This window comes from Cygnus olor, chromosome 9 (assembly GCF_009769625.2).
Source record: "Cygnus olor isolate bCygOlo1 chromosome 9, bCygOlo1.pri.v2, whole genome shotgun sequence".
NCBI lineage: Eukaryota > Metazoa > Chordata > Aves > Anseriformes > Anatidae > Cygnus > Cygnus olor.
Window position 1 is genome coordinate 10377904 of NC_049177.1, and position 24456 is coordinate 10402359.

The 24456-nt window shown below is 51.2% G+C and overlaps 1 protein-coding gene across 3 annotated transcripts in view; it reads left to right on the top strand.

Moving 5' to 3' along the window:
• Positions 1-6959, top strand: part of EPHB1 (EPH receptor B1) — a 52101-nt gene extending 45142 nt beyond the window's left edge. For 2 of the 3 annotated variants that reach the window (XR_005822419.1, XR_005822420.1), the window contains exons 16-17: positions 69-1385; positions 6615-6959. Coding sequence is in view for 1 of the 3 variants with exons in the window: in XM_040566879.1 (XP_040422813.1) it covers positions 69-177 (109 nt within the window). In the remaining 2 variants the exon portion in view is untranslated. Of the gene's footprint in view, positions 1-68; positions 4326-6614 lie in introns of those variants that run through there. The other variant, XM_040566879.1, reaches the window with a different exon arrangement.
• The last annotated feature ends 17497 nt before the right edge of the window (positions 6960-24456 follow it).

The following is a 24456-nucleotide window of genomic DNA, read 5'->3' on the forward strand; positions in this document are numbered from 1 at the left end:
CATGTGGCAGCAGCTCGTGGGGCTGCTCCGCATGGCTGTCCATTGATGTCCGTCTGTCTGTCTTCCAGAGACCTCCTGAGAATAGGGGTGACTCTGGCTGGGCACCAGAAGAAGATCCTGAACAGCGTCCAGTCCATGCGAGTGCAGATGAGTCAGTCTCCGACCTCGATGGCGTGACGTCCCTCGCTCAACGGGGAGGGGACAGGGAGGGCAGGCGGCGGAGGCGGGAGGGGAGGAACTGACAGAGCCGCGGTGCGACGGTCGGAGAGGGGCGGCCGCGGCTGGGGGCTGCGCCTGCTGGCGAAGGATGCTCCTGGGACTGGCCTCGGCCTGGTGACTTCCGTTCCTCGCCTACAGAAGCACACTTACCGATGTCACGGGGAACAGCGTATAAATAAGTATAAATATGTACAAATAGTATATTTAAAAATGAAAAAAAAAAAAACACAAAACCACACAAAAAAACAGCCAACAATGAAGACAAACCAATGTATGTTGGGGAAATGAACCCAAATCCTAGAGACCAGACTCCACTCCCACCGCCAGTGAGCAGTAGTCAAAACTGAGGTGGAGGAAGGGACTTTTGGGGAAGGGAGAGGCACCAGATTGAGTTCCCCAACTGGAGAAGCTACCGGCAGCGACTGCCTTCCTTCTTGCTTCCTTTGCTCTCCCTCCCTGCCCCAGCCCCTCCTGCTGCCCCTGCTCCCTTCTCTGCTCATGGCCCGGTGGAGCCTCCTCAGCAGCCTCCACAGCTGCCCCCATCGTGTCTAGGTGTCGCTCTGCCAACTACCAAAGGACTTCGCTGACCACTGCAAGGGGGGGATCCGACTCAATCCAGTTAATGTCTTCATATTGAAGAAGAGATGTACCTTCAATAGAAAAACCTTGGTTTTTTTCTTTTGCTTGCATTTTTTTTGCAAAAAGGAAAAACAACAAAAAAATCCATCATGGAAAATGGAAAGAGGTGTTCCCGTGTGTGTGTGTGTGTGTGTGCGCGCGCGTGTACTTTGTCAACCTACCATGGACTCGCTGCTTGGAGGTCGCCACCCACTTGAAGGCAGTGGATGGCCGGGTCCAAGGCCTGGATCTGTGCCTGGAGCCGGCAGAGGCCCCAGCGAGGCCGGCGCTCAGCGCGGCGCAGGCGGGACCAGGACGAGGATGAGGAGGATGCGAGGGGCCAGCGGGGACAGGACTGGAGGAGTCGCGGCGTGTGGGTACTGGGTTGTGGAGGAGGAGGAGGAGAGATGCTCTGGGGAAGAGACTGATGAGGCCTCCAGAGCCTCGGGGATCTGCAGAAGATGGCTACGGAGAACTTTATTTCCCCCATCTTGTGGACCTAAGGATTTTGATATTGGGTTACAGACTTGGGTTTCATGGCTTCAGAGGTAGGTCCATTTGTCTCGTGTACTTCTCTGTCTGTCCATCCTTCTGTATTTTTCTGCTTACTTCCTCGAAGCCTCTTCCAGTGAATACTTCCGTGTTTAATTTGATTTTTTTCCCGACCGCTGATCTCCTTTGCAAATTGATCTAGTTAAAATTACTAGACGCATGTCAGTGTTTACACAGAATATTGTAAGTCTGGGCAATCTAACTTCCCTCTGCGGACTGCGCGGAGAGTTTATAAAATGAATGAACTCTTAATAAGGCTTTTACTTAGGCGGCTATGTGCGAGTTGTAACGATCCATCACTGCGGCTGGCAGCCGGAGCGGGGGCTCACCGTGCCCCAAGGGCTGCGGGTCCCTGTCAGGAAGGTGTCGGGGCTGCCTGGTACCTCCCAGCCCTATGGGGGTGCCTCAGGTGTCTGTAAGATGCCCTCCATCCTCCTGCCCTGCAGCACGTGTCTGTCCGTGCCATGGGGGTGCCCCGTGTCCATCTGTCCCTTGTCCGTCCATGCTGCAGGGATACCCTGTGTCCACACGTGCCATCGAGATGCCTCGCAAGGTTTGCTCCCTACCCATGCCACATGAGGGGACAAGCCCTCCCTCTGCCTGCTGCCAGCAGCATGTGCCCGGGCTGCGAGCGGTGGGGCCATCGGAGTCCTCTCCCCTTGGGGTCCCCCATGGGAGAGGCAGCCCTTGGGGAGCGGGGTGCGCGGCTTGGGGGGGATGGGGGCTGACACTGCCGGCAGGAGAGGGACCCGCGTGTCGGGGTGCTCTTTACTCCGGGTTTTTCTTCCCAGTCATCTAAGGAAACGGCCCGCTGTGCTGCTGGAGAGCGGGAGCGAGCGAGCTGCAGGAATGAGCCTGTTTTGAATCGCTGAGCTCCCTCCGGAGAAAGAGGCAGAGAAAAACACCCCGTGTTTACAATGGCGGGGACTGCTCCTGGCCTGTCAGATAGATGATCACCGGTACCTCTCGGGATCCTCGCGGCCCGAATCTGTATTCCGGGACGTTGTTGCACTGCATACAACGTGCAGATGGAGCGAGCGCCATGCATGCTAATGCGCTGCATCGCCACGTTGGTATTCACTGCAGCTGATGGATCCTTTTTTTTTAATCATCTCTCTTTTATTAGAAGGAACCTAAAGGCATTTGAAGGGACAAATGGCAATGACACAGGATAAATATAAAAACTCCCCCTTTGCGGCTGCTCTGCCCCGCTCAGTGTCCTTCTGCCGCCTGCCTGGGGCTGGAGGGACGACACGACGGCACCGCTGCCTGTACCTAACCTGCAGCCCCACGCATCCCACGTGCACCCCATGCCTCCTGGGCTGCGGTGGGGCAGGCCATTCCCAGCCACAGCTCTTCTCACTGGTCCTCGCTGTGATGGCAGCGTCTACCTTGGGCTGGAGCCACTGCGGTGGCACTGGGGCCTGGAGATGTCCCCTGTGGTGTCACTTGAGAGCTGGGGCTCAATAAGGAGTCTGAGGATGGTATGATCAATTCCTCCAGGGCGGAGGCACGGCTGGCGAAGGGGTGGCTGTCTATCTGATGCCCAAAGGTGGGCCACCTGGTCCCATGCCTTCAGAGACTTTAGGCACTTCTTTTTCTCTTCAGACGTAGCTGGATGCAAACGTTGGGGCCTGAAGCATCACCGGCACCACCAGTGATGAGCAAGTCTGGCTGACAGTTGTTGCCTCTGGATTTAGAGGGGGTTGCAAGCAAGCGGCAGCATCGTCCATATCGTTCAAGAGGTCTCTTCCATCAGCAATGGATGGAGAAGCTGCCCAGATGCTCCAGCTGCTGCAGGAGGCTCTGCCTTGCTGTTGCTTTTTCTCTGGACCGAGGAGGAATGTGGATTCGGGTTAGGTGGATGCTTTGCAGACTGAGAGGGACTCTGCCAAATGGTTTCAGTGAGGAAAGAACCCCCCAGAAAACCCCAAACCAAAAATGAAAGCTCCCATTTCACATCATCTGCTCTGTGTCGTGCTTGGTGTTCCTTTCCTCGATCCTAAATTGGAAGGGGTGTCTTGGAAATAATTTTTTTCCCCTGAAGTTTCACTTTGCATAGGATATAAGAGGGGAAAAAAAAGAAAGGCGTTTCTCATCGAAACAAAGCGACTCCCCCACTGCCCTGACCTTTCCTCGGGCCCAGGGTTCACCCAACACACCCGGTGCTGGCTCTGGGCCTCCTTCATCGCTGGGTGCCACCGGGACGGATCCTGACCCCGGCCCTGCTCCTCACCCCCTGCTGTCACAGCCGTGCTCTGGGGCCGTCGGCTCCTTCTGTGCATTCCTGCGGCAACTGCCAGGGGCCCTGGGGCGAGAGCCCCTCTGCAGTTTGGATGCTTTGTTCCCCCTCTGGAACTTGCTGCTCCTTTCCCAAAGCGCCATCCCCAGCGTGCGGCGTGGGGAGGAGGCGCTCGCTCAATAGCGGTAATTAAAACAGCCGCCGAGGGGAGCCCAGTGTGTCCAGGGCAGGAGGGGGGACGAGGTGTGTGTGTTAATAGCAGCATTGTGTGCCTCTTTCGAGAAAAAAGGAGGAACGCGCTTTGTGCCATTTAATGACCTTCAAATTAGCAGTTCTTTGAAAGCACTTATGTATATTTAATTTTAAATGTTGCCGCAAGTCAGAGCAGGGCTGGCAATGAAAGCAGCAGGCGGCCAGTTTTTAACTAAGAGCAAGCCCAGAGTGTTATTTCCAAGCCCGTCAGCTTTCGGTGCTTGCCTTGCTCCTTTCCCTCGGAGAATACGGGGCTGTGGCCCCATCCCCCTGCACTGAGGAGCCTGGTCTGGAGGGATGGGGATGGACACATCGGTGTCTGTAAGGGGCTCAGTCGAGCCTCTGAGGCATAAAGAACAGCCTGTATATTTGGGTTGCCCTCTGTTCGTGCTGAGAAAAAAAAAGAAAAAAGGCTAAAACATCGCGCAGTTTCTAAGGTGAGAAATGGATTTACAGAACCAGCAGTGGAGTTGCAAGCTCTCGGGGCTGCGTCGCGACTCCAAGGCCACCCTGCTGTCCCTGTGACACCCTGTTAAAATGCCGATGGGAAGGCAGGGCATTAGGTCAGGGTTTCACATCCACCTCGTGTGTTCATCCACGTGCTCTGCGTCCCCTTCTCTGGCGGAGTCCCCACGGCATGAGGAGCTGCAAGACGTCATGTAACATCCCTGTCGGCATCGTCTGTTTTGGTGCCCCATTTATGGATGCTCCTGCCAGGATGGATGCCTATCTTGGTACAGCTTGAGTGCCTCCAAAATGATGGAAGGAGACCTTTCTGGGTGAGGCTCCTTTCTGTTTCGGAAGAGCCTGAAGGAGCCTGAAGCACCCCAAGCAGTGATGGAGCAGAGGCACCTTCTCCATAGCCCACCTGTGCTGGTGGGACTGCCTTGGCACGGGGTCTCACCTCACTGCTCCTGGCCCCACGAATGGCTCTCCTCTGTGTGTGTCCCAGCACAGCTCACCCTCCTTCAAAACCCCTTGGCTGCCTTGTGCTGCTCTCCTGTTTCTACTGCCCGTGGGTTTTGGCTCTGCATCCTTCTCTTGGGGGTTTCTGCTGGTTTGGGTCCATGTTTTATCTGACAGCAAGAGGAGGAGAAGCCGGAGGCTCTGCTGGTGGCGTGGCTGCGGATGGGGTCACCCCTCGGCACGGGAATGCTTGTGGAGGTTAATCCAAAGAAATCAGCTGTGTGAATTGTAAGTGGATTAGCTGAACGAGCTGGTTCCCAAAACAGGCGTGCCCTTCCAGGGCAGCCGCGGAAGTGGATTAGGCAAAAATCTGCTTACGGCCGCATTAACTCCGGATAAGCATTGGGGGGGATTAGCGCAGTTTGTGTTATCCACTTAAAAAATGAATTTGAGTGAACTTCTCTCCATGTTCCTGAACAAAGAAGCCTCGGTCGTCTCTTCGTTCCCATTTCTTCTCCCTTGTCCATCTGTCTGGCGCGCATGCTGTCTTTGCCTGGGCACTTTCTTGGGGAGCAGCTTTCCCTGATGCTTATCCCCAGGGTCTCGTTAGGCAATTGAACCCTCGTGCCAAGGTGGGGAGAGAGGGCAAGAAAATTATGGTCAACATCAGTGCAATTATCAACACCAATTAACGCTGAGCAGGACTGGCAGCCGGAGATACAGCCCGTGCCAGAGGCTGCTTTCTTCCCTGGGGATGGCTGGTGGGAACGGTGCGCTCCCTGCGAGTAGCACCTGGGAATAACAGAGGTGTTTACACTCTGCTCGGTCACGGACGTCTCGGATGTGCAGCAGGCTTTTGAGTTTTTAGGCTGCCTGACCTCCACCAGCGCCCCGGGGCCAGTGTGCTGCTGGAGGCGATGCCGATGCTCGTGGCACCTCCCTGGCAGGGTGGGTTTTCCTCTCAAAAATGTGTATGCAGCTGCATCTCTGAGCATGGCACCAAAAATGGACCTTGGTACATAATAAATGCACAGCAATAACTTTTCCCCCAAACACTGCTTGCTTTTCTTTCTGTCTTCCCGACGTTCTTTCTGATAATCTCAGTTTCTCTTCCCCTTTCTTGCGTGCCCCATTTTCCGCCAAGCACTAAATTACTAAATAAAAGTTTTATTACTACCTGGATTTGCTAGAAATGATTTTCATTCAGCAGAATGATGAATTTTAATAGGAGCAAAATGTCAGCCACAGCTGGATTTTTTTTAAAAGCACCGGCACATTCACGCAGAGGTGCCCTGGAATAATTATGGCAGCGATCCCCGGTTATCGGCAGCCAAGCAAGGGGTGCAGCAGTCAATGGCATTGTTATTTAATGTAGTGGCTTTATGCTTCCGAGGTGCAATTCTGTATTAAAAACATCTTTGCCTCTCGGAAGGGACTAAGAAATGGGATTTTGCTGCTGTGCGGTGCTTGGTGGTTGCTCTTTGGGTTTGTGAGCCTTTCCCTCAGCAGCAGAGAAAAGCGATGGTTTCTGTTACTTTGGAAGGAGCAGTTTTTGGTGCTTTACTGCTGGCTTCTGTGTTAGCCCCAGGGGTGCTTCTATTGCAGTGTGGGGAGGGGAAAAGCACCTTTTGGGGGGGGTCGCTGTCTTTTCTTTGTTATTATTTTGGAAATGCAGCATACGGGCTTTGCCAAACCTGCTCCAAACCCGACTTCTGCGTGCCCGAGGCGCTCCCTGAGTGGCATCGGGGCTGTGCTAAGCCCGCACCATGCAGCTCTGCACGGGGCAGGCTCCTTCTCACCCTCGTTCCCCGCTCTTCCCTTGCAGGGGTACAGATGCACCGGCAGCGCTGCCTCTCCCGCGCCCTCCGCCGCCCACGGGATGAGCTGGGACATCTCCGGAGCCCCGAGCCGGGCTGCGGGAGCCTCCGCTGCCACAGCATGCCCCATGCCGGCTGGCAGCGCCCCGTCCTGTACATAACAGTGAGGTGTCCCTAACAGGCTTTCACCCATTGTAAATTTTTTTTTAATTATCATTTTTTATTTCTTATTTTTTGCCCCCTCCCCAGTTTGTCGATTGTGTTGAACTTGTCGGAGTTTGTAATGGTAACTTTCAGAGAATATTGTACTAAAGAGAGAATTGCACTCAATAAAAATAATGAAATAAGCCTGATCCTTTCTCTTCCCCTTCCCAGAGGCGGTCTTACTGCTGCTGTGTTATCTGCAACTTGGCCATGAATATTCATTTGGGGAGCTGGCAGTGCTCCATCGCTCCTTGACTTACCTCGAATTTTGATGTATATCAGATTTGGCTCTCCGGTTTGTAAATGAAGTGACTTTATTCCCATTGATCCCTATCAGTGGCTGCTTGCTGAAAAAAAAAAAAAAAAAAAAAAAAAGCTGCAAGAAGGAATTTTCTTGGCACGGGTTTTTACACACAGCACATTTCAAAACACTCACGTGCAGTCATTTGGGGAAGCCGCGCTGGAAGTGCTGACTTGGATGAAAGTGCCGGCTGCGTGGTGTGAGCACAGAGGCTCCTCGCTTCCCCAGGCGTGCCGGGGCCTGTCAAAGTCCAGTGCTCTGCTTGAACCTATACCTACAGGTGTATGTATTTATCGGGTTCAGAAAGAGGAGTTACTGCTGGGGCAGTGTACGAGCTGAGGGTTAGGATGTCCCATGCCCCTTGTTTTTGGGTGACATAGGTGGGGCTGGCATGTCCCCGAGGTTGCTGCTGCCCTGTAATTCTGCATATGAAGCCCCAGCAAGCAGCCTGCATTTTGAGGGTTTCTCAAATCTGGTATCCAGAGCTCTGAGTCCTTGCTACGTCCCTGGGGTCATTAAGAGCTGTTTTTTCTGACAGCTGCAGTTCCTGCAGGCAGGACTCTGCTGCCCCAGGCTCTGCCCACGTAGATGCATGGCGAGGTTTTTCTCTCCAGCACCCTGACACGCAAAACCAGAGCCCGTGCCATAAAACCCAGCCCCCTGGCAGGTCTTCTGACATATGCGATGCAAATGGACAGAAGCAAACGGGCAGCGGCTGACCCAGGGCTGAGCTGAGCTCGTTTGTGTGCCCTTAATTGAATTGATATTTGATTTAATGGGCTAGTGGTGTGGTTTAAACGATTGCTCACATTTCTTGGCTCCTCTGGGATTTGGGGCGCTGAGAGGGTATATCCCTTACACAGGTCACCCGAGGTTTACCCCTTAAGTAACCAAAAGACATTTACAGCCAGAGCTTAAAGTTCCCAGAGCAGCTTGTCTGGGAATATCCTTTTAATAGGGTCTGCAGGAGCCCTGCTGACAGCGTGATGGCTTAACAAGGCTCCGAAGGATGTGGGGGGAGCCCAGCCATCACCGCGGGGCTGGTCCCTGCCTCCCCATAGCTGCGGTGGCAATGGGGCCATACCATGGGCACCTGCACACTGCCTCGGATCCCCACCTTGCCCGGAGCAGCTCCTGCCTCCCAGCCCGAGTGAAATGTCACTTAGGGAGGCCACACAGAGGCCAAAAAAAGTTTTCCTGAGCTTCGAATACAGATATAGGTGGCTGTCACAGCCCGTATGGAGACGAACTCTCAAAATGAAAAATCTCCCATTCATGGCTATCGGGTTTGAAAAATGGAAGCGGTGTGCTGGCTCTGATTACTCCGCAGCAGCTGTGAGAAATTTCAAGGAACTCCAGTGCTGTCAGAACGAGTAAGTCCTGGCTTACCCTGGTGTAAGCAGAAAGCGGGGCTGGGGCTTCTGTCGAGCGGGCGCAGGGAGGAGCAGCGGGGCTGTGGGGTGCCTCCAGGTCACCCGCAGGGTGCGTCCCTGGTGGCTGGTGGCAGGTGGGTGTCACGGCACAGGGGCACAGGGAGCAAGGGGCAGCCGGAGGATGTCAGCTACACGTGGGGAGGAGGCACTGCATTCGGTGGGAGACAGGCAGGAGTCCGTCTTCTCCCTGCCGTGCTTGGCAGTGAAAGACAGATAAAAGACAAGCCCAAGAGGACTGTAGGCTAAATTGTAATTGGAGCAATATGGTCCAATTATAAAGTTATGTGCCAGCCTGCATTAAACGGCAGCATCTGCTGGAGTTATCGGAGGTGCCTTGTTGCCTATTAAAAGTGATCGTTTTGCCCTAGAGGGCTCGAGAGCCAGAGCTGGGAGGGCTTGGCTGTGCCCAAAACCAAGAGGGCAGGGCCGCGTGCCCAAATCTCCTTGGTACCTGCAGGGTTTTGGGGGGCTGCTCTGGTGGGCTCCATCTCGCAGCCATGTCACGGTGCTACCAGATCTTCCCTCTCCTTGTGTGCATCCCCCTGCCGGGCTCCCCAGGGGGAGATGAGCACTGGTTGGCAATCAGCACGGCGCTCACTGCGGGCAAGGCTGGGCCCGAACTCGGAGCCATCAGTCGGGTTCTGCTCAACAGACGTGTGTCCCGGCTGTCCTCCCAGCCCCAAAGCTTTCTGCGGTGCTTTTGGGAGAGGCCGAGAGCAGGAACCTCTGCCAGGGGGAGGGAACCGGTGACCAGCAGTCGTCCTGGTGCTATGGCAACTCGTTAAGCCCTGGGTGTTGATTTAATGTGTTCTGCCGTCCTCGGCCGCTTTACAAACCGCAGCCCCTGCGCTGAGTGGGAATTGCTCCCCTGAGCCAGGAGACCACCTCGGAGACTGCTGCAGCCTGGCTGTAAATTCCAGCCGCGCGCCGGCCTGCAGATCGCCGGGAGCCCTGGTTGCTGTCAGCCCCGGTGGCAGTGGGGGGCTCACAGGGAAGCCATGCCCACGGCAGAGGGGAAGGGGTTGGAAACGCCCCTACCTCCTGCCCTCGTCTGCGGGGGCAAAGCCTGCTGCGTGCTGAGCCCCGGACGGGCCCACCAGCTGCCCCAGCAACAGTGCCACATGGCTTGGCCAAAGGTCCTCTGCTCCTTGCCCCTGTGCTGCTTTCCCCGGTGGAAAGCCAGGGTAGGCCTGCCCCATGCTCTGGCAGCTGTGGCCATCCCCTGACTTTGCTCTCATCTGATCTGTGGAGGACAAATCCCTTCCTGTGCTGGAGGGAAGTTTTAACTCTGTGCCCTGCAATGCTTGCTGCCACCTCAGCCTGCCTGACCCCTGGCTGTTCAGCCCCTTGCCCTCTTCCTACAGCTGGCGCTTATCCAAGTACAAACAGATCCCTGGGAGCCGCTACCCAAGGCCTTCAGGAGAGAAGCATGACTGGTGGGTGTCCTGCTTCTGTGGTTGTCCTGAAAGGTGGGGAGCTGGGGTCTCCCCGCTGTCACAGGCCTAAGTACCTGCCTCTTGTCTGAAAATGAGGCCCTTTAAGGTGCTGCTAGTTGGTCAACCAGCATCACTGATTGCTTTTAGGACTGTTGGCTGTGAAAGCTCATTTTGTGCATTATTTGACATTTAACGCAAAGGTCTGCTCTGAATCTGGAGATCTCTGCCAGGCTCACGTGGCTAATGCACCGGATTTCATTGCAGTCCATAGCACAGAAGGTGGCTATAGCAAGGCCCCTGGCCTTGTTACCAGCTGCTTTGGTCCTCAAAGCTAAATTAACACTTGGCTGGACTCAATCAAGCCTGATGAGAGATTTGTAGGGCCTGGGGGCTGATGACAAGGAAGTTCAACTGCTCTGCCTCCTCAGTGGGCATCCCCACAGCACTAGGTGAGGGATCCTCCACCTGGCTCACGGGTGCAGGTTGTGCTGGGCAAAAAAATCACCTGGAAAAAGCTGGGCAAGTTTCAGTGAGGCTTCCTGAGTGTGCAGGACTGCAGGGCTCTTGATCAGCAGTACAGGGCTTCTCCCCGGCTGAGCTGTGGGAACATCTCTTGTAGTGTGGTCCTGTGCTCTGCATGGCTTAGGGGAGCCTGTTCTGCTGTTTTTGGCCTTTGTGAAGAGCAGGTGAAGGTGCTAACAAGCTTGTAACGCCTGCGGGGACAGTCACGGCAAGCGGCAATGATTGCACGGACGAAATAAAAGTTGTGAGTTGTTTTGCAAATATTTCTGAAGCCTGTGATACAGCAGCAGAAGCAGGCGTAATTACACGTAAAAATGTATCTACTTTGTAGTCTTTTAATTATCCACTCAGGTGAACCATAATGTGAGGGGAAAAGCTTTAAATCTGTACATTTCTAATAATAAAAAATGAGGCGGGAGAGTGTTATTTGAATGTAATTAAGAGAAGATCCACTTGGATGGATGAGCTAGAGAGCAGGGATCTGTGCTGTACTCCAGAGCCCTCAGGCTCTGCTGCCTTCCCTATCTCCACCTGCATCCTTCCTCCTCACTGGAGAAGGCTGCTGGGGAGAGTGAACTAGAAACTGGGGAGAACAAACTAGAAATGGCTCCCCTCCCCCTCCACTGTTCTGCTTGCTGAGCTACTGTCAGGTGAGTGCCTTTGAAAATAAGTTATTTCCATCAAGTCTGCTGTAGTGCATAGCTTTCTGAGAGAGGAATGAGTGCTGAACTTTATTTTTTCTTATAATGGCTCCTCAGAGCCCCAGATAAGATGGAAACCTGGCTCTCTGGGGCTGTGCCTGCTACCAGTGTGGTATGCGTCCTGTAGCGCTTGCAAGTGGGTTGGGAAATCCACCTCCTGGGGAAGAAAGCTGAGGCACGAGGGAATAGGACGGTCCTCCCAGGGGAGGGGGGATGTGGTCTGTCCCAGGGGTGCCGCAGGAGCTCATGCAACTCCTGCAGCTCGCCCTGCTCGCCTGGGAGCCAGCTAGCAAATCGGGAAGCCTAGGCTGTTTTTAGCAGTGCACATGCTTTCCCAGAAAGACAGAAGGCCTTGCTGCCTATCTGTTCTTCTTCTGTTATCATGAATGTCAAGCACTTTACAGACGGAGGCATTAAATGTCAGATCCTGTCCCTACAAGCCCTGCTTGTAACGCAAACGCTCAGACATGCTCTGTGGTCATCTCATTCCCGTTTCCTTCCTCTGATAAGCGTTGTCCCCTGCGCTGCCGTGTTTGGTGACGAGGCCACAAAGCGGTGCTCTTTGTGCCACTGTGGACGCTCACCCTGACATCCGCATCCTCCTTCCCAGATATTTGAAAACACTCGGGATCAGCTCTCTGCCTCTTCTTTAGAGACTCTGATGTGTGTTTTGGCATGGTGTTCAGATCCCAGTGACTCCAGTCTCTGCCCGTGCTGCTCCTGTTGCTGCTCAAGCAGGAGGCTCAGCCTCTGCTTGGTGCTGAGCCCCAGTGCAGGAGCCTCCCCCCAGGGCTCAGCGGCCCCAACTCTGTCGCTGCTGCTCTGCGACCTCCGTGGGGCTTTGCCCTCGCGGTTCCCTCAGGCGAGCAAGACAAGGCATGCTGCATCTGGCGCCAGGCTGCAAACCATCTCGTGGCTTCTCTCCTATTTTTCTGTCAGTTCTCAGCCTTTGTTGTAATTTTGGAGAATAACAGTGCTTTGGGTGATCTGTTTTTTTGCCCTTAAAGGGATAACAAGGCTTCCCTGCTTCTGTGTTATCACTTTCCCCTTGGTATATGCCCCTAGCTAGCCCTTCTTCCACACCTCCTGGTGTGCTCGGTGAGAGTAGGCACCATGGCTGCTATAGCTCTCTGGTTGCTTGTCCTTGATGTAAAGCTTCTCCGTGGGAACAGGGGATGTGCAAACTCCACGTGCATTGGTGACATAAAATGCTAAAGTATATCCCATTTGGTGCCTTTGAGATGGGATTTCTCCTTTGCACTCTGGCAATGACACACAGTAAAATAATAGACAAAATACATATAATAAATTAAAGCAAATACTGCATGCTGAAGTCCTGAAATTTGGAACTTGCTGCATGTTCAGTACAGGCTAACAAGATGCATTTTAATAATTACAAACGAACCTGTGGCCAAAAGAGCCTTTACTGAGCACACCTGTAATGAATGCTGATGCGGACGTTCCCCACAGAATGCTGATAATCACATTTGCTAGTGCATTAGAGCTGATTTAGGGGTAAACAATAGCTTCCACCTGAATTTGTTTTACAACCTATTGACTGTTGCGGGTAGCTTTTTCTGTTATTGAAATATTTGTAAATATTTTACCAGGCCTCCACACTGCAGTTGTTGGTTGTGTTTTTTTTTTTTTGTTGTTGTTTTTATTTTGTACTATTTATTGTGAATTGACAACAATCGTGTTCACCTTCTGTATGACCCAAGGAGCTCACGCTTGTCCCCCCACCCCCCCACCCCTTTGTTGGAATAATTGCTCTTCCCACAGTGACTGCCGCATGGTTTGTAAGCTTATTTCAGGCACAACTGTGGGGATTAGTGATAACACTGCCTATTGTAGCAAGGTTCATACTATTTAAAATTGGAAGCAGAACAAAGGCAATTCAATTCCAGTCCCTCACTCCATGGGTAAAATAGCATTTTCTGACACCGTCCAGGAAATGTACGGGAAGAGCTGAGTTTCTGCCTGTTGCCTGTCTCTCGGGGCCACAGCCAGGCTGCCCGTCCTGCAGGAGGGGCCGCCGCGCAGGCTGCTCCCCAAAAACTCCTTCATGGGATATTCAAACAGATGAGAGCCCTGGGCCACGTGGCCCTGCATCCCATGTCTTCGCTCTTTGAGTTTCTCTTCTTGGGACGCACGGGTGAAGGAAAGACATTGCTGTCTCCCCTCCGGTGGGTCTTTGGGTTAATTTTCCCCGCAGCATCTGGCCCTCCACGGTCCCCGTCCTGCCCCGTGGCCCTGCCTGGGCAGAGGGAGCTCGGAGCACGGGGCGTGTGGGGGGCGGTGAGGAGCTCCGCACACACAAAAGCTGCAGCAGCCACCAGCAGCTGTAACCCTAGCAACAGTGTCTCAGGATTTGAATGTAATTATACCTCAAACGTGATAAACACTCCGAAGGACTCCTTATGTGGAGATCATACTAAACAAGTCTTTGAAATTACCCTCATCAAATATTGATAGAGGGAGAGTTTGGGGAAAAAAAAAAAGACCAAAAAAAAAAAAAGGAGAGAGAGAAAAGGCGAATTCTTGTTCTTGCCCACGGGCTGCAGGTTAATGGGAATCTGTTGGTTTATCACCGCAGCGCAAGCCCCGCCGATAGCTCCAGCTCACAACAAAATTAAAAGCGGGGGCGGGAGGATAAGAGAAATAAAAGCATCAGGTGAAGCAGCCGTATCGATTGACATTTTGTTTTATGTTCGGCATGCAGGAAAGCGATCCCAATAAACACCATTTATCTTTCCCAGCCGTGGCCAGCAGGGTTTAATTGCTGCGCGAGGGAGCAGGGGCCTTGCTGGGGGGCTGCAGGGACTCGGCCGTGGCAGCACGGAGGGCAGGGATCCCCCACCTGCGGTGTGGGGCCTGCGGGGAGAGCTTAAAACTTCCTTGAAATGTTGGCCCTGGAGATGCGGAGGGAGAGTAGAGGGGGGGAATAGCTCTTCACTCCGGCTTCGCGAGTGGTGAGTGTCACGAGAAAGGCGGCTAGGGAGAGCCAGCCCTGTCTGTGGCACTGCCAGTCGCGAGGTGCTCAGCGGTCCTGAGGCTGCGTTCAGTGTGGTGAAAAGGCCAGCAGCAGTGTCCTCGGGGTGGCTGGCAGCATAAAATGCTTGTGTGCAGGCAGAAGCTGCCTGGGCTGAGAGAGGCCCAGGGTTGAGGGTGCGTTTGCCCCGCGTGCAGCTCTGTGGGTGCTCTGTGTTAGCTCCCTGCACTTGCGGCTTTCTGTCGTTCGGTTTTTGCAGAGCAAACCCGAGCAGCAGTGAAAGAGGTGGCCGCTGGCACGGTGAAGGAAGTCACCCGTGGGGCAGCGGCCAGCTGCGGGCAGGGAGCACATGGGACGCTTCGTCTGGTGGCGGCACCGGCGCTCACGCCCTGGAGAACCGCACTTTGTTTGGGGCAAGCCTGGCTGAACCCGCGCTTAAAAGCACCTCGTATAGCACTGCTGGCAAACCTCTGAGCAATAAGAAAACCACTTTTCAGCTCCAGCCGCCCAGATCTGTAAAGTCCATCTGAAGCCAGAAGATGTGCTAGAATAGATGAAGGTTTTAGAGCATGGGAACAAAAAAAAAAAGTGGCAGGCAGTCAAGACCCTGCTGTGTGCTGGTGCCCCTAGCTCTGTGCCACAGCAAACATGCAACCGACTCTGCCGAAAACAGCTGGCAAATACAATACACAAACACGATGCCTTGTCAAGCACTGTCGGCTATTTTACGGGCTGCTTATAAACAGATGAAAACCTCTGTAATGCCAGTGCTGAGTATTAGTTACTGCTGATGTAGCAGGGAGAGGAAATGGGGGGGAAATGCATCTTTAAAGGTTGGTGGCAGGACACAGAGGGTGACTTTATGCAGCTCGAGTTGGCTGTGAGGGACCAGTGGAAAGGAGAGGGTCTGCAGGCTCCTGGGTGCTTGGAGATGCTGATGAACAGCGTGTGGTGTCGGAGGGAAAAGGACTGCATGTTGTCTTCTGGAAAGTATTTTTATGGTTTAAAGAAAACTGTGCTAACCCTAAGGCTACTCTGCCTGCTGCAGAGCTTTTGTCTGAAGCAGTTCCCAACCCGAGAGCAGAGCAGGGTGGATCCTGTGTATTTGGTGGTGGTGAGCAGCTCCTGTTGGCTGGACAACATTTTGTATGTGAAACCCCTGAAGAAGGATGCAGGTGATGTCTGCATCTCTCTGTTATCAGGGGATTAAAAAATAATAATTTCTGTGGCTTCCTTTCCCAGTGAAAATTGCCATAAATTTCCCTTTCTGGAACCTTTGGAAGGGAGGATGGAAGATTCCTTTGGGTTCCTATGGAACATCCCTGGAAAATGCTCCTGCCATCAGGAGAAGATGTCAACAGCTGCACAGATCCTTTAGAAGGGAGAGGCACAGCACCACAGAGCTGAGAGGTGCGAACAGGAGGGCAAGCATGGACAAACAGCACCCAGGGTGTGTGCAAGGAGGAAATGCTGGTCTCGGTTAAAAATGATGCTTTGACTTTGTGGGAGAGCTGTCGCTGTGAGGTGGCTGAGCTGCTGTGAGTCGGGTAACAGAATTTAAAGGAAATCCTGGGATGGGCCAGGCAAGCAGTGGCTCCCAGGAACGCTCCCTGAGTTCATGCCCAGGTGGTTCCTTTAGAGGTTGATTCCTCCTGGCAGCACCTGGAAGGAGACCTGGAGTGATCAGAGGGAATTGGGCTCAGTACAAAGGGTCTTAGAGTTTGAGGGTTTCTCAGTCCTCATTTTTTAAATGTTGAAATTTGCTCCTATTCATTTCTTTAAAAAAAGTAAAATAGAAATCCCAAGCTTGCCTCCCAGTGCAGAGGCACAAAGAGAGAGCCGTTCCTAGAGTCAGTAGCAGGGTACGCCGCACTTCTTCCTGCTCCAAGGTGGCAGAATAAAGAGCTCCTGCAGTAATCTTTTTTCTAAGAGTTGCATTGTTAAAACCTTCCTTAGGGAAATCCAGGGAGCGTAATTGCTCTGGTCTGACTCTGCCCGCTGAGCCGCTTGAATTAAGTGGGTGTTTTGGCATCCTGAGCAGAGCCTTGTGGGAAGTGACCTTCGCCTTCCGCCGCTGCACTCTGCAACCTGCCGCTAATTAGGATGGAGAGAGCCCTCCTTTGTTTTCAAATACTAGTTTACCTCTGTCTTAGCTTTCTGTCGGGAGCTGACCGGCGTGACTCGGTGCATAATGAACGGGGCGCAGCAGATGGTAGTGCTCCAGTGCCGTGAAACACAACTTTTAACACCACAAAGCAGAACGGGAGGGAGAGGCCAGGCTTTGAACTGCTTGCGGAGTCTATTCGCAGCAAAGCTTCTCATTACCCAGAGCTGGAATTAATGTCTGAAACAGCGCTTTGTTTAAAAAAATTCTTTTCCACGGCTGCTTTCATTCAGTATTTGCAAACTTGGGAGGCCTGGATGAAGAGGCAATTCGGCGGATAGGCAAGGCTGAAGTCTGCGGAAAGACGCGCGCTGTTTGGGGCAGGTGGCAGGCTGTGCTGTGGCCCCGTGAGAGGGGGCTTTGGCTGCTGCCTGGCTTCCCTCTGCGGTCACCTCTCCCCTGTAAGGCTCTGAGACTGCCTCGGCATTAGGCACTGGTGAAAGGACAAGGTGGGCGCTCTGCCTTTTAGAAAGCTCCTTGTTTCCAATCTGAAAAATGGGACAGAGAAGATGAAGTTTTCAAAGGTAAAGCTCAGTACCTCCCCTGCGGTAGAAGCCGGAATATTGAGCACTTAGAGGGTTTAAGCCAAATTTGCTCCTAAAGAGGATTAGTTAAACTGCACTGAATTTCTATGTGAACGCCCTCATTCAAATGTAATCTGGTTTATCTTAATTTGCTTTGGAAATGAATTCAGTAAACCCAATTAATGTCACTTCAATTCTGAATGAGAGCATCCCCGTAGGGATTTACTAACTTTAAAGTAATCCGCTTTAAGTTCACACCTTCAACTAATATGTACAAACTTTACTCAGCACTCCTCGTCAGACAGCAGCTAGTCACATCTGGAGGCAAGCAGACATGACCCACAAGGAGCCTGACAGACCTATTTGGATGGGTGAAAAGTCTCTGCCCAAGGTCTCGAAATACCACAGTTCTGAGAAACCTCGGGCCAAGGGCATCTGCACTGAAAAGCACCAGGCTCGTGGTACCAGGCAGCAGGCTGGAGATGCAGGCTCCCTGTGTGGGCACTTGATCAGTTCAGTTCCCAGGACATCTGTGCAGCTAGAAATCACCTTCATGTTGCGTGAGAGTGAGCGTAACGTGCTCAGCCCTGCTTGGAGATAAGGGACAGGGAGGGCTGGCTTACCCCTACGTGGCCATGCCTGCGTAGGAGGCAAGGAGGCTCCCACGATGAAAACCAGGAGGGCGTGGAGGCTTGCACAGAGCTTTTCTCTCAGAGAAGGTGTGTGGGAGGCCTGCTCTGATGTGGCTGGCATGGGAGCACCTGAGAGAAGGAGAGGACAGGAGCTTACTGCTGCCTCCCAGCCCTAGCATGCAGTGGCTGTTGGAATGAGCCTGTGACAAGCCCTGCTCTTCCCAAAGCACGAGGGAAATGCCTCAGGTTATGTGTGGGCAGGCTGCTGTGGGCTCGCCATCGTGTCGCAAGGCTCCAGATGTGCACCTGAACAAACAGCCATGCTCCATCGATCCAAGGGCAGGAGGGAACGGCCTAATGCCATACGTGTGTGGTGTAAATAGGAAGACTTCTGCAGATGTTGGGTTCAGCCCCTGGGGCATGGGGCTTTGCCCGGACCCCTGCTTTACAGAGGTGCTTCAATCAGATCCCTCTGGCCCAAAGTGCAGTGTGAAACCCGGACAGACTGGTGGCACCATGCCTGGTGGCATATGGAGCTGCAGTGCTGAGCCACAGAGCCATGCTGCCTGCTGCCAGGCGCCTGGTAATGCTGTCCTGCACCCAGTGTCTGTGCTGGCACTCCTATAACACATCCTGCAAAGCAGTTGTGCTCCTGGAACCTAAGAAAACTGATGGACAAAGGCTGTTGCTCTAGGAAAGAGCCAGTGTGGGCTGAACCAGGTTGTGTCAACATTGCTGCTTCCTCCATGAGGAAGGACTGCAGCTCCAGGGAGAACTGAGCTCTTCTTGGGAAGGAAGCATGTGTGTGGGGAGTGTGTGGCAGTCAGCAGGATGGGCTGGAGTTAACACAAGTGCCACAGCTCCATGAAATCTGTTGGAAGCACTCAGGTGAGCTCACCTCCTGTGCCAGGTGGGATGGAGCAGCCTGGCCTCAGCACAGAGGCGCGAGGCTGCTCGTGTCCCACTTCAGATCCTTCATGCAGCCAGAGCCAAGCAGCACCTCGGTTCTCACCTCCCGAGGGTGTCTGGCATCCTTGGCAGGGTCTGAGCACCATGAGGAGGACAATGGCGGGCCCTAGGTTAGAACAGTGTTGAGATAAATGTTTGAAAATTGAAGGTAAGCATTTTCATAGAAAATTAGTCTCTGACCCCTTCCTCTGTGTTGGTGATGAAGATGGAAAGGAAGGGAGCTGTCTGTTAAATGAGGCCTGTTCTTCAAGCCCTGCAAAAGCTCTCAATAAGCTAATTGTTGACCAGCTTATTCCTATCTCTCCCCTCTTGGTGTCTGCGGTCCTGTTTGATTTATGCCAGCTGAGAATTTGACCTAAATGGAAGTGCCCAGGTGAGGAGGAAGGCTTGTAAAGCTCACAGGTTGCACCTGCGTGGCATGGCTCTCAGTGCTGCAGTTCACTCCTGAGTTTGGAGAAGAGGGCTGTATCTATATCCTGCCCATGCTGCTGAAGCTGGAGGTGTTGCACCCTTGGAGAGGCAGATGAGGATTTCTGTGGTGGAATTCAAAGTTCCCTGGTATGCTCACCCTAGTTATGTTTTTTAGCAGAAATGATCTAGTTGCTCAGCATGCAGAGAGGTGGCCATACCTGCACTGAGCACTCCGGTTGTTCCGTGTGCTCTGAGCCGCATCCAGGGGGCAAGGGCTGATGCTGGCATCCTCTGTCGTGCTGCGTGAGCGCAATCTGGCGTAGGCTTTCTAGGAACTGCTGCTCAGCAAGGGAAGTGCTTGGCAGAGCAGGGCTCAGGGCTGCCTACCTGCCATCTCCTTTGCTTGTCGCTAGTTTTCCTTGTGTCCCCGGGTACTGCTGAGTGATATTGAAGCTTGGATAGAAGCGCCGCGTTGGCAACTTTTAATATTGCTGAAACATAATCAGCTTTTGCTTCTACAGCAATTAGCATGTTATTACCCGTAATGTTTTGCATGGCAATTTTCTTGTAAACATTTGTACTAATTCACCATAACCTAATTATTTTTATGACATGTAATTGTGAAATATTTTTGGAGGAGGAATGGTTTCATTTTCTATTTATACCGTTATTTCCTGGAAACAGCAGATATTTTTAACATCAGGAAATACATTTTCCCCCTTCACCAGTTAATTTTTATTTTTATTTTATTTACTGCCTCAACTTGCCTGGGTAGCTCAGTAGCTTGGACGGCACTCTTACAGAGACGTGTGATAGGTTCCAGGAGAGATTAATTGCACTGTAATTTGTGGTAGCATAATACTTAAATGGAAGAACATCACAGGTGTTTTTCTTCACTGCTCAGTGGGTAGATGTGGTGAGTCCCACTAACAGCATCTGCCACAATGTCCCTTTTCTAAGTAGTTAAGGAAAGGGTGATGTGGCAAAGCTGTTTCAGGAATGAAACCCGTCTGAATGCAGGATCTCTTGAGGGAGATACTGGTGGCTTTTGGTGTCAGGAACTTACTGCTCAAGCCTTAGATCTGGGAGGGCTGGCATCCCTGGACTCTGCCAGCTTGCTTTCTGGCTTGGCGTGGCTGTGTCAGCAGGCTGAGAGGATGGGGAAGCAGGGTACCAGTAGGTGGGTGGGGATGTCTGCCGCCCTTGCTTAAAGATACTGGCAGAACAAGAGCAAGGGGAAATGTCCAGGCTTCAGTTCTGGCTCCAAAGAAAGACTGAATCTACAGAGGCAAATGCAAAAATAACGTCTGGAGCAGAGCAGTGGGGAACTCAATCTTTAGGGAACCTTGTGGGATGATGTGAGAGGTAATTTTGAATCCCTGCAGTTTGGGAAGGAAATTGAATTTGTCTTGCCTGCTCCCCACATGTATTCTGCTCACTTGGTTACTGCACCAAGCAGGGAGCTGCTCACCCTGCTTTAAAAGGTTGCAGCAGCAATCACGTTGGTATATGTTGCACATGCTCAGCCAACATCTAATGGCAAGAGGCCTTCCTTAATCTCGTTCACGGAGCTGCTGTATAGAAAATGTGCAGAATTCAGGCTTAATCTTAATAAGTATGAAACTTGGCAGGCTGAGAGACTTGTATGTCTTGCCTGATCTCCAGTCTGGAGAGGTCTCAAAATGGAGCAATGTGTAGCACATTGACATGCTGGAAGAATTTCTACAAAAAATGCATTTTTAGATGACTGTATGTAATATAAATGAGATTTATTTCAATGCCTGTCATGATAGTTGAAGCAGTAACAAATTCAGTAATTGCTAACCCTGTGGTCACACAGGCTTGAATGTTTAACTCTGAGCTACATTTATAGATCCAGTCACAGCAACTTTTAAATAGTATAGCCAGTCCTTATTATATTCACCCTTATATGCAGAGAGGCGAGTGTCCTGGTTGGTGTCTGTGTAGCTGTGGAGTGTGCTAGCCATGTTGAACATGCTGAGTGTTACAAGCAGACTGCTGTCTCAGAAGTTGCCTAAAATCATCTGTTAATCCTGTGATAATGATGAGGAATGTGGAAATTGGGTTAAGGAAAATTCACGGGCTTTTTTAATCTTTCTTGATGCTGGATATTAGTGCGAAGTCACACTTCCAGAAAGCCTACAAGTAATCAAAGGTGCAGATCTGAAATGATACAGTGATTTCTGTGACTGCAAGACCTGAGAATTGAAGTGGGCTGTTATGTGGAGAATTTTAGCAGATTTTTGCCCTCCCTGAATGCCAACAGCTTCCCCCAAATTCCCTCAAAAGCAACTTGTTCAACAGCCCTTCTTAAATGAGGTTGCTTTACTCGTGGGGATATTCATTGCCTGTCAGAACAGAGAAGGTGACTTACAAAGTTCTTTCATCTCCAAAACCCAGTGTTATCCTTGATCTTTCTGCAGAAGTAATGAATTGAGATTGTGCTGTAATGTCTATCTTATGAAATATCTTGAAAAAGAAGTGAACTCTGCACTGAGTTGTGACGCAGCTGATACTATTACTGAGGTATCTGTTAGCAGAAGTTAGTTACTTTGAGCCCAAATGTTGCTGTGATTTTATTTATTTATTTTCAGGGACTATGCATCAACAAGGATATTTGTACATCAACAAACAGTCAAAAATGTGTCAAAACCTGGTGTTGTGTTTGATGCTTATCAGCTGAGCTCCCTTAAGGCACCCCCAATAAGCATGCTGGCCAGGGATTTTGAGAACGAGTCAAGGATATCTAGGAGGTCCCAAATGGCTGGTAATCATTTCCCCATCCTGCTGATAGCACAGAAGGGTCACTTTTGTACATGAGTTTTCTACCCAGGAACTGTAAGTCATTAGCAGTACAAGTGTAGCTGGAACTGATGAAAATGAGCTAGTCCTGCTATTCTAATAGGCATAGGGAATTGTACCTTTAAACTTGTTGTGAGCAAATAGAAGGGTGATTCTGTACTTCAAAGGTATCTACTAAAAATCGGACTTTTTTTTTTGGCCTTGTCTAATATTACAGAGGTCAGGAAATTGGAAATGGCAGTTCATTGCAATGGAAAAGTTTCCTAGCTTATAACTGGAAATAACACAGTCAAGAGGTTTCTGATATGCTTTGATATTCTAGAAGTTATCTATCAGGTCGTGTCACTGCTTTGTGTTTTTACGGAAACGGGTAAAATATAAAAAATAAATAAATAAAAGTATGCAGAGAAAAAGGGCATCTCTTCTCTATCAAGAATCTTATGAAAAATCCATCCCTTATCTCTGCTGGAGGTCTTATGAAGACTGAGTTAACTGTCTCTAAGACTGCCTGAGCCCTATCATATTTGGAAGTAGCCAGATCAGTGTCATCAACTCATAAAAACAAACAGAACACCCCCAGAATATCCCATCTGTCTCAACTTCACTGACAAAGCACATTCTCCTCAGCCTTTGACATAACCTGGTGTGCTGCATGCTTTACATATATGTAAAAATAATACTCTATTAGCATATATTGCTGCGAGGCTTGGCAGAAGGGGGATAGAGACAGGCAGCTTGCAATGGGTGATCTTCTTGAAGCAGCTGTCTTAGAGTGCTTGTCAAAACAGATTTTAAAATGACTTTAAAAGGTCATGCAAGTGTCAGAAGGTTATTCTACAGTGTACCGATCTGTGTCAGCGTGGCGGTGGATGAAACTAAATGCACAGCTGACAGGTATCTGAAAACCCAAAAGTCAAATGTGTATGATCTCATAACGGCCATGAATTTCATTTATTTGCTGTGATTATGCCTGAAATGTGCTTGTGGGTTTTGTAGTGCCAGGATATAGAGGAAAAATCACAGGAGCCAACAGATGGGCCCATATGTGTACGAGAAAATGGTTGAGACATAAGTGTTCAAAATTTATGGTGGCCATAAAGACCTGTGGAAATGATTGATTCTGCTCATTGCACATGCAGATCGTGACAGATATTAGAATAAAGTAAGAACTGATAGCCTCTGATCTAGGAATTAAATTTCTCCTTCCATGATGTCATTATGATGTCATACTTTATTGCCTATAATTTTAAAATCCATCTGGGTCCAGAGCTGTTGTCACTGTGCTGAGGTTCATGTGTATGACATCGCACAGTGTGTCAGCTCCTGTCTCTGATGGCAGTGCTCTAATCATTGGGCGGTGCTTTTCATTTAATCTCTTTTTTCCCTTATGATTGTGATTTAAAGCGCTTTCCTGTCCTGATATGGGAAGTTACTGCTTTCTCGGGGCATATCATGTTCCAGGCCAACTGTTGCTGTTTCTGAGGAGGCAGTGTAATTTGGAAGGGTCTTTGGAGGGCAGTGAGTGCAGTTCTTAGATGCAGTTTATTCAGAAAAATATGGATTTCTTTGGCCTGGAGGTCCCTGTCAGGGTGAAAATGATTGTTAGGGGATGAAAGGGTGACTGACGCATGTAATCCCTGTATCCTTTGCCTCCTCTCTCCCGAAGGCATATTAAACTGGTGTTCTCTAAGAACAAATAGGATGGAGAAGAAATATCACCTGGTAACCGAGGCTACAACCAAGACGTGTGTGGCCAGGTTAGTTGGCAGATCTTCATGGCTGTCATTGGAACGTGCCATCTCCAGCTCAAATGTGAAATCCTTGAATAAAACAGACCACACGGGAGAAGTGGTGTGCTTAACCCCAAGACATTTTTGATTCCCCTTCCAGGGAAGCATGTCTTGCCCCACCAAGGCTGAAAAAGAGGTCCGAGAGCCGTGGGCCTTCCCTAAGAAAAGGCGCTCCCGAGGCGCACAAACAGCGAAACCAGGCTGCGGCGTGGGCTACTCGGCTTTAGCGAACTACTGGTGCTGGTGTTCAGTCACCATGGCGATAAGCATGGCTCCTGACCAGGCCCGATCCCTCCTTCCTGGCCAGTGGGTGTGAGCCCGGAGCAGGGGCCTCGCTACTGTGCTCCAGTGCTTTATTTTTTTTTCAGACGAGAAAGGCTCGCGGGCCTTCCATTGATAGCCTCCTCCTGCCTCTAGTGTTTCCTCACCAAGTGCCTGGCAGCACGCAGTAGCCCTCTTCATCCCTTTGGACTTCCATCTGTAAAACGATATGCTGGTTATTTTTACAGGAAAGGATTATTTTGAAACTATGGCTGTGTCCCATCTTTGCTTCAGCCTCCTTCCCAGCTGGCTGAATTGTATCTGGATTCCCTCTGACAGAAGGGTAGGCACAGGAGCAAAGTCTGTCATTTTCTTTGCAAAGCCTGTGGTAGCAGATTGCAGAGTTTTCTGTCAGTTCATTAATTACGGGGGCTTTAACTTTCGAGACTAGCAAACACTGGAAATACCAAGGTTGCCTCTCAGATGTTATAAATAACCCGTTGGGTAGTTCTGAATTGGAAGAGGGCTCACAAGCTGTCAGGTTTCCCTTGTAGTACCTGTGGCTCGGAGCAATGTTAATTGAAGAGCCGGCACTTTGCTGGCACCGCAGCTCATGCAGTGTGGAAGCAGCAAAGAGCACACGTGGGATGCCTGGACCTGGAACGACTGGCTGAGCTTGGTGTGAGC